This window comes from Temnothorax longispinosus, chromosome 10 (genome assembly GCF_030848805.1).
Source record: "Temnothorax longispinosus isolate EJ_2023e chromosome 10, Tlon_JGU_v1, whole genome shotgun sequence".
Lineage (NCBI taxonomy): Eukaryota > Metazoa > Arthropoda > Insecta > Hymenoptera > Formicidae > Temnothorax > Temnothorax longispinosus.
The window spans coordinates 13,509,986-13,525,496 of record NC_092367.1 but is presented as its reverse complement, the minus strand read 5'-3'; the positions used below and the strand labels follow the sequence as shown (position 1 = coordinate 13,525,496).

Below are 15,511 nucleotides of genomic sequence, written 5' to 3'. Positions count from 1 at the left end.
AACGGACTTGGTTAGTGGAGCGAGTGTGTTGTGCATGCGTGTGAGAGTTGCGGTTGAATTAGGCGAGAGTTTAGAGGGAAATTGGATACGAGGTAGGCGATAAACCGAGAGAAAGGTAGGAAGAAGAGCTTAAATTTAGGATAGGATAATAGATGCAGTAGGGAAGTATTAATTAGTGAAGGAAAAGAGCGCTAAATATTTTAGAGAGAGGAGAGGTTAGGTGAGAGAAAGCGGGAGAAAATCGCGGTGCGTTCCAAAAGGGAGCGAGATTTGCACCGCGCATAGAGTAGGTAGCGACACTAGACACTAGACGGAACGGTCTAGGCATAGAGGTAGCGGTTAAGGAGATTGGCTGGAAGAAGAGCGTGCACGCGGGGCGCACAGGATGGAGGGAGAGACAGGTGAGAGTGAGAAGGCAGCAATAACGAATAAAGATGAGAATCCGGCTACAGTGTCGGATTGCTCATGTAGTGAGAAAACGGATAAGGAAGTTTTTGCCACACCAAAAGAAGAAAAAAGAGGAAAGGGAAGACTTACAAAGGAGGAGTTAAGAAGGAGAGAAAAATCGGGCTCGCTCAGCATACTGGAGTTTATGACAAGTGATAACAGTACGGCATGCGAATTAGCAAAAGCCAAGAGGAAAAGAGAGGAAAACGAACAACGTACGATGAAATTTTCAAGAGAGATAACAAGACAGTGAGAACGCCACCAGGTATGGACAAAGCGAAGGATGGAGCCGGTGTGATAGGTAAGAAGAGAGAAGAGGAAGGAGTTCTGTCAGCGACAAAGAAGGATGAGGAGGACGGTTCGCTACTAGCAGTCTTGAGAGAGATTAGAAACGAAATGAGGGACCTGAGGGAAGAGATGAGAGAGATGAGAGAGAGGATGAACGTCCTAGAAGAGGGTCGGAGAAAAAAAGAAGAAAAAGTAGAGGAAAGGATGGATAAGATAGAAGTGAGGCTATCGAAGATTGAACGAAGGAGTGAAAACATAACGGATGAAACGACCAGCGGCAAAATGGAAGAGATCGTGGGAAAGGTGGCGGAGATGGTGAGGAAGAGAGAAAGAAATATGAAGGAAAGGAAGGAAAAGAAAAATAATTTAGTGATCAGAGGACTACATAAAGAGGAAAATAAGAGCTTAATAGACACAACGGAGACGTTTCTGGAGAGGGAGTTTGGTGCAAGAGCGCGAGTGAAGAAAATGCGGCCATCAGGCAGAGTAGGAGGAGAGATAATAATAGTCGAAATGGACTGCTGGGAAGCGAAGGATAACATCATGAAGAAGAAGAAGAAACTGGGAAGTAAGAAAATGTTCATTGATCACGATTTGACCTTTGAGGACAGAGAAGTGCAAAGACGGATAAAAGAAAGGGCATGGAAAGAGAAAACAGAAGGAAAATGGGTGAAAATAGGTTTTAGGAAGCTAGAGATACAAGGTAGAAAGTATGTATGGAGCGAGGAAGAAAATAAGCTCATAGAAAAGGAAAATTTCTAGAGAACTGCCAAGTTAGGAGAAGAGTATCAGTAAGTCGAGGCATGCAAGAGGACAATAGGCAAACAACACGAATGAAGGATGGAAAAGTGAAGAAGATGAAGAAAGAAAATGGGCGAAAAATAATTTTTTGGAATGTAGCAGGTATAGAGAGGCAGAACAAAGATTGTTGGAATTACATAGTAGGTTTCGATTTTATAGGACTATGTGAAACATGGTTAGAGGAAAAGGGATGGGATAGAATTAAGAGTAGATTGCCAGAAACGCACATTTGGAAAAACATTAACGCTGTAAAGGAAAAAAGGAAGGGTAGGGCGAAGGGAGAATTACTAATAGGTATTAGAAAAGGCTGGGTGGCGGAAGTGGAGAATTATGAATGTACAATGATTACAGAAAGAATTGCGCGAACGAGAATAGTAAAAGAGGAAAAAGGGCTAAATATTTTCACAGTATACAATGTAGGAGCAAAGAAAAACGTTGAAAAGATAATGGCAAAAATACGGAGCAATGCGAAGGATGCGAAGGAGAGGATATTATTATAGGAAGTGATTTTAATATTAGAATAGGAAACTTAGGAGGTGGCAGGGAGGAGGAGTATGACTTTGAAAAGGAGAGTAAAGATAAAGTTATAGGAAATGGCGGCGGAAGTTTTGTGGATATGATAAATGAAAAAGGATGGTATTTTTTGAACGGATGTACAGAGGGGGATTGGGAGGGGGAATATACGTATGTAGGTGCGAGAGGGTGCTCGGTAATTGATTATGCAATTGTAAACGATAGTGCGCAAGAGCGAGTGTTGGAATTTAGAATAGGGGACAGGGTGGACTCGGATCATTTGCCTCTGACCTTGTTACTGGAGGAAGAGGAGAATACGAGACAAATGGAGGGGTGTACTGAAGAGGAAGAAGAGGAACGGAATATGTTAAAGAAGATCATAGTTTGGAACGAAGAGGCAAGGCAATTATACAGGGAGAGGACGGAGGTATGAAATGAAACCGAGGACCAGGAAATGGAGTCGGTGGATAGGAAATGGGAGAAATTAAAAAACGGAATCCTTGGAGCTTTAGTGTATAAGGATATTAAGGTAAAGAAGAGAAGGAAAATAGGGCACAAAGATTGGTGGGATAGGAGTTGTACCAGAAAGAAGAGGGAGGTGAAAAGAAAGTACAGAAGGTGGAGATGTGGAAAGGGAAGTAAGGAAGACTATTTGGAAGAAAAGAAATGCTTGAAGGGGTGGTTAGAGAGCAGATGGAGAAGAGAGTGAGGGAAGAAGAGGAATTAAGAAAACTGAAGGACGAAAAGAAAATTTAGAACTATATAAACAGTCGAAGAAAGAAAAAAGAATGGAAAGAGAATAATATTCCGAAAGAAAACTGGAGAAGTTATTTCATGGAGCTGTTAGGTGGGACCGAGATGGTAGGAAGGGAAGAGGCGTTGGAGGTGCGTGCCATGGCAACAAAAGAAAGAAATGAAGAGCAGGTTCAAGATACAGATAGAGAGTTGCAAGAAGAGGAAATAGTGAGGGCAGTCAGGAACATGAAGTTAGGCAAAGCTGCAGGTGTCGATGGAATCCCAATGGAAGCATGGCTGTATGGTGGTGCAGCGGTAAGAGGAGGTCTAATTGATCTGCTGAAGCTCATTTGGAAGGAAAGCAAAATTCCGACCGAATGGCGAACAAGCATAGTTGTCCCCCTATATAAAAGAGGGGATAAAGAGCGAACAGAGAACTACAGAAGGATCTCGCTGCTGTACACTGCATACAAGGCATATGCCGAAATTCTAAGGAACAGACTGGAGGAAATAATGGAGAGGAAAGGGATGATACCTGACAGCCAAGCCGGCTTTAAGAAAGGGAGGTCCACGATGGATAATATATTTATCTTGAACCATATAGTGCAAAGGGAGAAGGAGAAAAATGCAGCAACTGGGAAAGACAAGATTTTCGCAATGTTTGTGGATCTAAGGGCAGCATTCGACAACGTTGACAGAGAAATTTTATGGAAGATAATGGAAGAGAAAGGGATGGATCGCAGTTTAATAAACAGGATAAAATAAATCTACAAAGAGACGGAGGTGACAATAAGGACGAGGGATGGATTCACAAAGTGCTTCAAGACGAAGAAAGGTGTAAGGCAGGGCTGTGTGATGAGTCCCGCCCTGTTCAATTTATACAACGCGGACATCGATAAAGTTTTAGAAAAGCGTGGTATAGGAGGAGTGGAGCTTGGAGGAGTGAGAGTATAGTCATTAGCATACGCGGATGATATGGTTTTGGTAGCGAAAAATAGAGAGGCTTTACTAGATACGATGAGCATGTTAAAAAGATTCTTAAAAGATAGGAAGCTAGAATTAAATACAGAAAAAACTAAAGTGCTAATATTTAATAGTAAAGGTAAAAAAGGCAGAATGACATGGAAATGGGACGAAAAAATAATAGAGGAAGTAGATAGGTTTAAATACCTGGGTTTCACGTTTAATAAGAAAGGTAATTATGTCGATCATATAAAAGAGCTGAAAAGAAAAGGAAGGATCGCTGCAAATAGGGTCTGGGGCTTAGGAGAAAGATTATGTAAAGATGATTTTAGTAGGAGATGGACGCTTTTTAAATACCTAGTGAAAAGTGTGATGGAATACGGAGCAGAGATATGGGGGTGGAGTGAAAAAAAGGAGTTGGAAAAAGTCATGTTAGATTATGTAAGATGGATATTTAGACTAGATTTTTGCACACCGAGGTATGTAATACTAAGGAAACTAGGATTAGAGAAACTTAAAATCTGTTGGGGTATAAGAGCCATGAGGTTCGAGAAAAGAAGCAGAGGGAAAAAAGATGGAAGTTTAGTAAAGGCATGTTGGGATGAAAAGGACACAAGGGATAAAAAGAAAAAGGATTTATATAATTTGGAACGGGAAAGGTTTTATAATAGTAATGGTTGGAGCTCTGAAGCAATAAAAGAATTAAATAATGAAGGTAAAAATACTGAAGGCTTAGTAAGAATAAGGGAACAGGATATTCAAGGGCAAATAATAAACAGCAAAATAGTAGAGGCAAGGTATAATACAAGATACAAAAATATAGAGGTGACAAACAAAACGCCGAGTTATTTATTAAAAGCAAACTTGGATAAAGTGAAAACAGGAGACGAGATTAGAGCGATGGTAAAATTAAGGTGCGGTAATTTTGAGGACGCAAATAAATACTGGCTTGACGAAGAAGATACGAAGTGTAGATTCTGTAAGTCAGGTAGGGACAATTTAGAGCATTATATAAGCGAGTGCAAGATCACAAGTATGTTTGAGAATTTAGGTAGGAATAACGGAGAACGATTAGAGAATATATGCAATGACGAATGGAAAAAGGAAAGGTGCTAAATAGATTATGGAAAAGGAGAGAGGAATGCTACAAAAAAGATAACGATTGTAAATAATGTAAATCATAATGTAATGCGGCTTGTTTGTAAAGAAGAATGTTGTTTGATGCGTGGATGGATGTGTGAGTTAAGTGGAATTGTAAACCAAGTCCTTTCTTGGCGTATAGCTGAAATAAAGACATATATATATTAAAAAATGAAACCTCTTCACAAAGTTTCACCTAAATCTGAGCACGGACGTTTTCGGAAGTTTCGTCACTCTAATGTTTGTATAATGTCCATCAGTTATACTTTTACCATGATGGAACATAATATGTTATACATTACGGTTATAATGTAAATGTAATCGCGAAATAGATAAAAAGTGTGCAAATTGCACATTGCTTCCTCATCATTACAGATCGCATATACTATTACAAATTACAGCAACATAATTAAATGTGCAATTTCGAAAAGAAGATATCTCTAAAAATTAGATTTTTTCAGGAATTCGCACAAAAAGATGTGTAGACGTAAGTAGAGTACATATTAGTGAAAAAACCTATAGGCCAAAAAATGCAAGATGTGCCCTTTTTAAAATTGCACATTCAATTATTATTGTAAAATAGTATATGACTTCCTCATAAAAAAAGTTTTATGAGCGAAATAAAAAACGATGAGGAAGCAATGTGCAAATGTTTAATTTGCACACTTTTTTTATTGTGATAAGATTTATTACGTTTATCGTATAATTTTTAGAATTTTAATGGAAATAATTTTTTAAATATGTATAAAATATGTACAGTTAAATATATCTAATTATATTTATAGTTAGATACGTATATACACTGCCGTTTCGGAAAGTTCCCGGATACTTGCCTTATTTAGTAGAATTTGCAATCAGTTGAGATTCTGCTAAATATAGGGCAAGTGTCCGGGAACTTTCCGACGGCAGTGTATATTATGATAAAATTATCGCATTTGTGCAAATTTAAAGTCTGAAAATGTTTAAATCGTGTGATGTTTGCTTTTAATACATCTGCTATACAATGTGTAAAATATTAAATATTGTGATTTTACATATTTATATATTGTGTAACGTAGTAATAAAAACTGTGATGATTATCTTTACGTGCGTATTATAATTTTCAAACTATGACGCATCTCACGATGCTTGATATATTTCGTCGTAACTGAAAAAATAAAAAGTGTATGTTCTCTACTTTATGTTCTTGATATACTTTATCGCCAATGTATAGATACAAGTTTCTCTATAAATAAGTTAGACCACGAAATCAAGTATGTCAGTCGCGAAATAGTCAGTAGCGAGACGTAATACATTTTATTTTACATTACTACGAGAAAGCGAACATGAAAGCTGTAATTTTATTATTCGCTTTAATTGCGATCTTGGTCGCAGTTAATATTCCGGCTATTAATGGAGAACCTTGGACTAAAGCTGAACCTGGACCTTTTATGGTACGATAAATTTATTTATTTTTTTTAAATATTATTTTAAATAATAATTAAAATAAGATAATATATAATTTCGCGTATGTGTAGAATATATACCTATCGCATATGAATTTATTTGATTGCTCATTATAATCATTTTTAACCATGCAGTTACATTTTTATCTGTCAGTCATATATTTTCCACAGAGATAAGCAAGCAAATTTTTTTATACGAAACACGAAATTCTTTATGTATTAGTTTATGACTTGTTATTTATTATTAGTAACAGTACAAAGGATCCCGCACTTTTTTTACGTTAAATAAGTCCCGACCAATTTTCTTCAAATTCCGTATACAATTAGACGTATCATTAGATAAATCACAAAAAGGATTTAAATAAATCACTTTTCCGAGCTGTTAAAGCAATATACCTGATAATGATGCAGAGTCCGATATTTTGAGATTTGTATTAAAAATTATTTTCTTGTAAAAAAAAAGAGATGTATGATAAGAGTTTATCGTACGTCTCTTTAAGTTTTATATAGAATTTTAATACAGCAATACTTTTTGAATATGAGTTTTTTGGTTAAATAGAGTATTGAAAAACCTTTCAAAATCAAGAATATATTTAATTCTTATCGTTACATTTCTTTCTTTTTTTATAAGAATAATTTCCAATGCAAATTTCAAAATATCGTATAATACAGACTCTGCATCATTATCAGGTATATCGTTTCAACAGCTCAAAAAAATATTTTTTTTTGAAAAATCTATTTTGTGGTTAATCTACCTAATAATTATACATTTAATAGTATACGGAATTTTTGAAGGAAATCGATCGGGACCTATTCTAGGTAGAAAAAGTGCGAGTCCTTTACAACAAAATTAAATTTACAATTTGTAAAGGCGTGGATTATTTATTCTTACACGTAAATATAATATTTAAAATGTTAGTAAATATACCGAACAGGGGACCCACCTTCGATGATCCCGACTTTGACATATGTTGTCAAGGACATGACCCTGAGTAACTTTTCCTTATAACTTAATCGTCGCTCATTGCTTATTTAAAAGTTATTAATAAAAAAGTTTGAAAAGTATAGCAGTTATTTTGAGTATTGAAAGGTACAAACGACTAATGTATGTGGAAATAGTACATGTATGAACAAAGGAAAGTTATTTAATGTAGTAAATCGTTAATATATTGAACAGTTTTTTTGTTAAAGCAGAGAATAGTTAGCATATCTCTAATAATCTTGACCTTGACATATGTTGTCAAGAACATGACCCTTAGTAATTTTTCTTTATAACTTAATTGTCGGTCATTGTAGCCCCTTCTGTTGAGGAACCCGGATCGTAAGCGATCAAACATTAATTATACGAATGTAATAAGATTTATTATATAGAACGACACATAGAGAACGGGCACGTGTGTAACCGACAAAGGTAACGAGTGTACTGGAAGAAGGCAGTAATGGGGGTATATATAGGCGGTGCATGCGCACACTGGTGGTCAGGCGCAGTGGCGCCGGCCTGCGCTGTCTCTTTCGTACATAGGTCGCCAGTTCCAACACCTTCTTCGTAACCAGAGGTGGGGGGAGGGGTGGACGTTGGTTCGCGTGAAAAGTTGAAAACCTCAACAACGCGCTCTAGAGAACCACCTATGCAGAACAAGGTCCACCTTACCCCATTCCACCCCTGCTTACAGGACGAAACAAGGTCTAACAGTGTACGGTTGGGTTTTCAACTTTCCACGCGAAGCGAGGTCCACCCCTACCCACCCCTACCTGCGAGAGAGGGGCGGCAGCCCTCTCCCGCCTACATGTGTATTGTCTATACACACATATCAGCAAATTACTTCCCTTAGTATCGACACAAACTGTTATATGTATATACTTCTCAAAATTTTTTTGTTTATAACTTTTAAATAAGCAATAAACGACGATTAAGTTATAAGGAAAAGTTACTCAGGGTCATGTCCTTGACAACATATGTCAAGGTCAAGATCATCGGAAGTGGGTCCTCTATTCGGTATATTTACCAAAATGTTTTTTGTTAGTGATATTTATCAAAATATATGACACCGCAGGGCACAATGAATGATAAATGTAGGGGAGACCGGGGCTATTAGTGACACATTTTTGTTTCAAATTTTTTTCTTGCTTCGTATAAATGTTTAAAAAATTTTTATTAGTGCGATGTAATTTTTCATCTCTCTAGTTTAAAAGAAAAAAAATATATAGGTTTTTCTCTCACAAGTCTCGAAATATATCAAGAAATGTATCGCTGAATTGCCCCGAAGCCTGATGGGTAATTCGTGACAAACCACGTGATAATGCGTAACACTTTCTCTGATTGAACAAACTATATAGATTTCTTTTGTTTTTGCAATTTTTATCTACTTTATACTTTGAAAAAGCCTTTATTTGTCAGAATTTACATATTATATGTATAAAAAATTATGAGGAAAAATGTAACGCCTGTTCCATTAATTGCCTTCATTGCTCACATTCGATTACGGGAAACCACTTTTCGAAGGCGTCCGCGGCCCCTGCGAATTGGTTTTTCCTTTCAACGCTTATTCGTGGCGTTTTTGGTTGCCCCGATTGCTCGTGTCACGAAATGCCCCGGCGTGATTTTTCCTTATTCATGATCCGTGACTTATAAATAAGAAAGAATACCATAAAATCTACTCATGCATTATGCTTAGTGAAGTCGAGTGACTGAATACAACTTACCGTTTCGGATCTCTTATTATTTTATTCGGCGAGAAAACAAATTTTTGGGATTTGAAAAAATTTACTTTGAGCAATTAAAATCAAACTTTCTGTCACTGAAAGAGAAAAATGGTTGACACGCAAATGCCATTCCGTTGGTACCTAGAGGACACTAAGAAACATCTGTGATTGATATTACAGATTTCTAGCAGCAAGCATTTTAAAGTTAGGCCCGCGACAAAATTTCAGCAGTGTCACGAATAGCCCCGGTCTCCCCTAATAATTATTTTTATTTGCCATATATCTTTTAAACTACCATGCATTTCACAATGCTTAATGTACTTTATGATATTTTTATTCCTTTAAATATTTTTAAATCTTCTGTTATATTTTCGAACTTATGCATGGCAAGTTAACGAAACATGAAGGAAAGAAATCTAAATTTTTTTAATATAATACACAAATTATTTAATGACATTTTTAAACAATAACACCGTTATCACGGTTTCTATCATCTTAAAGTTTAAGCATGATCGTTATATTGTAACGTTTATTAAGAAAAATATATTGTGTATTTCAGGAAAAAATAACAGATTGGGTCAAAGATATGATGGCCAAGTTTAAAGGAATGGGGAAATGATACGGAAATCTTGAGAGTATTAATTTCGTTAATATTTGATACATTATCGACAGACTTGAAGTCATTTATTTAAATGTTTGTAAATGTTTGTGAATTAAATAAACGCAGCAGCAGATTAAATTAATCTTAATTATTTATGTCAAGTTATTTAATAATATCCATAGAAACATTTCTTAATACAAAGTAGCAGATCGAATATATGCAATATTAAAATGTGTAGTAAATAATAACTTCTTATTTAGTATTTGTGCGAAGAAAAAATTGTCGTCCAATTCGCCGAAAAATTTTAAATAATCACCAAATATAGATATTAATAGAAACCTACATAAATTTAAACATAACATATAGGTTTAGGTTGGAATATAATCTTGATGAAAATTTAAATAATAATGAATAAGACGCACATATGTAGGTATAAGATCTACTAAAGCGCGTTGTTCTCAATATTTGACATTAAATTTCCGAAACCTGCGTTTTAATCTATAGATTTATATGCAATCACTTGTAATATGAAAATATATCTGTCTTTGGACATTACGCACCAATAACCGCGTCGACTCTCTTATTGCTAATTTTTCTTTTATGTTCTTATTATTATCGAGAGTCCTTAATTATTTTATTATTCTTTAAATTTTATTTTTGCTTGTGCCTCGCGCGTTTTCACCTTCCGCTGACCCGCCATTATTTACTCTCTTTTAACACAATGTGAATAGGTGAGGCAATTAGAACCAAGCGCGGTAATCAAAGCGCAAACAATTTATAAAAATAAAAATATATATATTAACGCGTACGTTTCGACACATTATTCGTGTCCTCTTCAGCGTTAAAAGTTACATAAAATCAAATACAAAGATTTACAAGCATAATCAAAAAGAAGTCGAGTATAAGGCGTAGTCAATAGACGAACAAAATATAAAAGACGCAGTCAAAATTTAAAAAAACAAGGATTGAAATCCTATGAATGTACCGTTGCCGAAATTCCAGATACGCCGGTAAGCACTCGCTCCACATCCCTCGCATCTTAGAAATAATCTCACCAGGTTGAAAGACCAGGTGGATAAGAAAGATTCGAAAGCCCTACACCTGTACCATCAAACGGAGTCGCAATGTGGTAAAGGCGTAAATTATCTATGTTAAAATCAGATGACTAATGGATTTACTTACAGAGCAATTGCAGACCGGAATATCGCATTGTAACAACAAACTTCACGGTTTGAAACGTCGCGAATGAGGGAGGCATAGGTGGGAAGGTTAACATAATAGAGACTGGTGTATAAACCAGAGGAGGGGATAAACTCTCGCATAAAGTTATTCTAAATTTTAGACAGTCTCTCGATCACATTTAAATACGCGTCCGGTAAACCCTCCGCATCAGTCTATAAATTCAAACCATTCGCCTGCCTTTTTATGCATATCATCTCCGAAATCAAACGTTTATAACAATAGGATTTATTATCTAAGATTTCAACGCTATTCCAATCGAAATCATAACTCCATTCTAATCTGTGTTCAGTTATGACAGAATGATTCGGAGTACTCCAATTAATATGATTACGATGCTCCTTGATTCTTGTTTGCAATTGCCTACTCGTTTGGCCCACATAAGAAGCGTCGCAATCATTACAATTCATGCACCTTATAAACCACGTTACATTTATTCGACCGTGGGAGACTATCCTTGTGCGCCTTGATGAATGTAGGGTAGACCGGGGCACGTTGTCACACATTTTTTTCAATATTTTTTGTATTTTTTACATTCAATATTTAAGAGTACTTTAATATGCCAAAATTTCGAGTGAACCCTCAGCTTCAATTGGACAGTATCGAATTTTGTGTGATTGTTACTCTACAGTTGTTACATAACAATAAATAACGACAGGTCGCTTGTAACAACGTGCCCCGTGAACGGGGCACGTTGTCACATCAAATGTAATTGCATGCAAAATGTAATCCAAACTGTATACAACGTAAATATCAATATATTATAGTGCGCTGCAATGTAAAAAAGTAAAATCCTTCACAGAAACATTTATTTTATTTCAAAAAAGTACAAAAAGCACGAAGTTTTCGTCTTAATCTAAATAGGCAAGAATTCCACTCGAATGCGCAACTTATTGATAAACATTTTTTCTTTTATAATCATGTCGGTGATTAAACATAAAATATTTTTATTCATTATCGTCATCCGAAGATTCGCAATAGATTCCCATCAAATTCGTGACAACGTGCCCCGAGGGCATTTTTTTACTTCAAACAGCCTCATGTCCGACACATTTGAGATATTCGTAAGGTTAGGTACTGCACGCGGTAGGTAAAAGTACATACTTTAAGATAATATAAAGGTCTATTCTGAAAAAACATAAGCTTCATGTCCAGTACGTTGAATATTAGACAATAAAATTTTACTTACGGTCGCAAAAAACTTTCAAGTTGATTTTACGTCAACACGGCTGGCGCAATCTCAAGACTGTAAACACACCAAAGATGGGCATACACTAACACGTTTTGGGAATGACGGATGCTGCCCTCCGGTTATTAGTTTTTTAAATAAAGCCAAAGTGACAACGTGCCCCGCGTGACAACGTGCCCCGGTCTACCCTACGCATCTTATTTAAGCTGTTGTAAGACAGTCTCACATTCAAATCTCTTATGGCGTTTCTAAGCTTTTCAGTAATCGTCGGGATGTACGGTAAAGTGAAAAAAGGAGTAACCTCCTCTTCATTCTGTCTCACATTCGTATTCGAGCACTGATCTCTATATAACACTGGATGGCGTATGCTATGGAAAACCTTGTTACGAGTTGAAAACCAGGCAACCATGATTGATAAGGTAAAATATGCTAATATGGCGGCGTCTACTGTTGGAGTTCAGTGCTGTTTCGGGTTGTATTAAGAGAGATGTAAGTTAAATATTGTTTGTATCGTTGTGGTTTACAAAAAATACGTTTTGAAAATGATGTCATCCTGTGTTTTTTGTGGCTCTAAACAAGGGACCGAAAGTAGAACACTTCATAAGTAAGTATACAAGTCATATACTCATGTTTATGTTTTATAGGTTATTTCTTTTTTGTCATTCTTTTTTTGTATTTTATTTAATTTCTTTCCAAAAATTGATCTTGTAAAATAATATTTTTTGTAAAGGTTTCCTTTGAAAGATAAGGAAATTTTGCAATCATGGTTGCAACAGATGGGTCTGGGACCAAACTTTATACCGACAAAGCATTCAAGATTATGTTCGGATCATTTTGAGGAAAAATCTTTTCAAGAAAGTACAAATAAGAAATGCCTACGGCGGATTGGAAGTATTCCAATAATATTTGGGGAGTACAACGCAGTTTGTGCTTACTGTCATGCAGTGAAAGGACAGGATAAAAAAAGGTCATTCCACAAGTAATAAGAATTATTTATGCAAATGATCACTTATTTTAAATACAAGAAAAATGTATAATTGTAGTGTTTATCTCGAAATATTTGTATTTGAACTTTAAAATACTTTTTAAACAGATTTCCCTTAAATAATCCCAAATTACTGGAAAAATGGGTAGCGACAATGGAGTTGCAAGATTTCATTCCAAATGAGAAAAGTTTGCTGTGTAGTTACCATTTTGATGAAAAATGTTTACGATCATCAGGTCGTGGTTTAGTTCTTAAAGCAAATGCAGTGCCAACTTTGTTTTCATCTGCAGATAGCGGAGATATAATAATGTATTATATTTATAAATTGTTTCAGTTGTAATTATTTAGTTTTATTAATATTGCTGTGCATTAAAATAACTTTTTAGTAAAATAAATAAATAAATAAATGCACTTTGTATACAGAAATATATACATTTGTAGGAACCTCTATTGCAGGAGAATTGCAAGAGAATATAAGCAATTCATCTGATGTAGTAGTATATAATATTAATGATAATCAATCAATAACACGGCAGCAAGGTACAAAGCGTATTTCGTCAGAATTTTCCACATTTCCTTCTAAAATTCAAAGAAGCAGCAGTCCTTTTACTAGCACATCAATGCATTCAGAGAGAGAAGCTGTGATGGATTGTTCCTTAGGTATAAATGATTTAATGATATAAGAAGTTAACGCAGAAAATTTAGTATTTTAAAGTCTGACTACATTATATGAAAAATATATACATTTGTAGGGACATCCATTGCAGGAGAAATGCAAGGAAATATAAGCAATTCATCTGATGTAATAGTATATGATAGTAACGATAATCAATCAATAACACGGCAGCAAGGTACAAAGCGTATTTCGTCAGAATTTTCCACATCTTTTAAAATTCAAAGAAGTAGCAGTCTTTTTACTAGCACATTAATGCATTCAGAGAGAGAAGCTGTGATGGATTGTTCCTCAGGTATAAATGATTTAAGTGTATATATAAGAAGTTAATGCAGAAAATCTAGTATTTTAAAGTCTGATAACAAATTTTTTGGAATGTTGACAGTCGAACACTGCGAGAAAAATGTAGCACTTTCTACGAGTTTAGCTGTTGAAGAAGTAAACAGTCCAGTTCGCAGCAGGACACCACAAACACCACGGAGTATTAGGAAACGAATTCTTCACACGAAGCATGATTATCAGTATGAAGCATCTCCAAAGACGATGAGGAAAAAGTATATTCAGCAAAAGAAGAAAACACAAGATTTGATGAAGCAGGCGCACGTTCTGAGACAGCACAAATCACATTGCATTTACAATCAAAATTCCATCTCTCTCTAATCAATTTATTTAATTCTACTTTTTACATTACATTTACAATCAGAATTCTATCTCTAATCAATTTATTTAATCCATAATTGTACATATTTAATATTAATTGGAATTTTCATCTTATGTATTATTAATATCTATTCATTATTTTTCATTTATTACATTCAATATTTTTATATACACTTCTAAGACTTACTTTGCAATACATTAATTTATTAGTTACAATACTTATTGTAAAGAATTTGCAAATAAAATAAACCAAACAATTTATTGTTTTTAAATTTTTTCCTTCACAAAAAAAAAAACGTGTTTTTAGACATTTCTATATATCTTCTATATATCTTTAATTTAGTTTTACGTACTTTTATATTTTGAGCTCATTTTCAACTTGCTATTTACGTCTCTTATTTAAAACACGATGTTGTATACATGGTAAAATGCAAGGTAAAATGTATATAATACAATTCATGTTTTAATCCAAGTGAATATATATTGTGCGTGCAGTAAAAATTACTTTTAGTAGTAATAATAATTTTCCCATAAAAGTGCATATTTTACCTCATCAAAGATGGCTGCCGGGTCTTCAATGCGTAACACACTTTTATTGTCCTTTTTCATAGTATACGCCATCCAGTGTTATATAGAGAATATAGAGATCAGTAGTATTCGAGTATCTGTTAAACAGAAACTTAAGACGTTCGCGCAAAATTCTAAAGATGAATTCCAATGGAATTCCTATTCACATTGTGTCAATCTAGAGAGCCTATATCTTTCTTTATTGTTACTCTCTTTTATTTTCTTTTATTTTTATTTTCTTTCTGTTCCTCCTTTTTTCTATTTTGTTTAAAAATTCTACCGGGTTTAGTTTTACATTTGCTGCCTTTCTGTTCTAATATCAATTTATTTGTTCTTTTTTGCCCGCGCTTCGCGCGCTTTCACCCTCTAAAAAATTATCCATTAATAAAAAATTAAATTTATTCTCCAAAAATTAAAAAAATTTTGGCACTGGTTTCAAGAAAATCGGTCCATTAATGCTTATTATTTCTCGAAAAATTTGAAAAATTTTGAAACCGGTTTCCAAAAAATCGGCAACAAAAAATTATCCATAAAAATTATTCATGAACAAAAATTTGGCTTG

At 34.8% G+C, this 15,511-nt stretch overlaps 1 protein-coding gene across 4 annotated transcripts; it reads left to right on the top strand.

Moving 5' to 3' along the window:
* The first annotated feature begins 464 nt into the window (after nucleotides 1-464).
* Nucleotides 465-14,350, top strand: LOC139820481 (uncharacterized). 4 transcript variants are annotated; one of them, XR_011733973.1, is made up of 7 exons: nucleotides 6,116-6,320; nucleotides 9,595-12,553; nucleotides 12,644-12,668; nucleotides 12,795-13,031; nucleotides 13,158-13,709; nucleotides 13,802-14,017; nucleotides 14,108-14,350. XR_011733973.1 is itself a non-coding variant. In XM_071790793.1 (2 exons), the coding sequence occupies exon 1, from the start codon at nucleotides 616-618 to the stop codon at nucleotides 1,495-1,497; it is 882 nt and encodes a 293-aa protein (XP_071646894.1). In that variant the 5' UTR covers nucleotides 465-615; the 3' UTR covers nucleotides 1,498-6,320; nucleotides 9,595-9,784. The 4 variants fall into 4 exon arrangements, 1 of the variants encoding a protein (XP_071646894.1); XR_011733972.1 differs by having other exon boundaries at nucleotides 9,595-12,668; XR_011733971.1 differs by having other exon boundaries at nucleotides 6,115-6,320; nucleotides 9,595-13,709.
* Nucleotides 14,351-15,511: the final 1,161 nt, after the last annotated feature.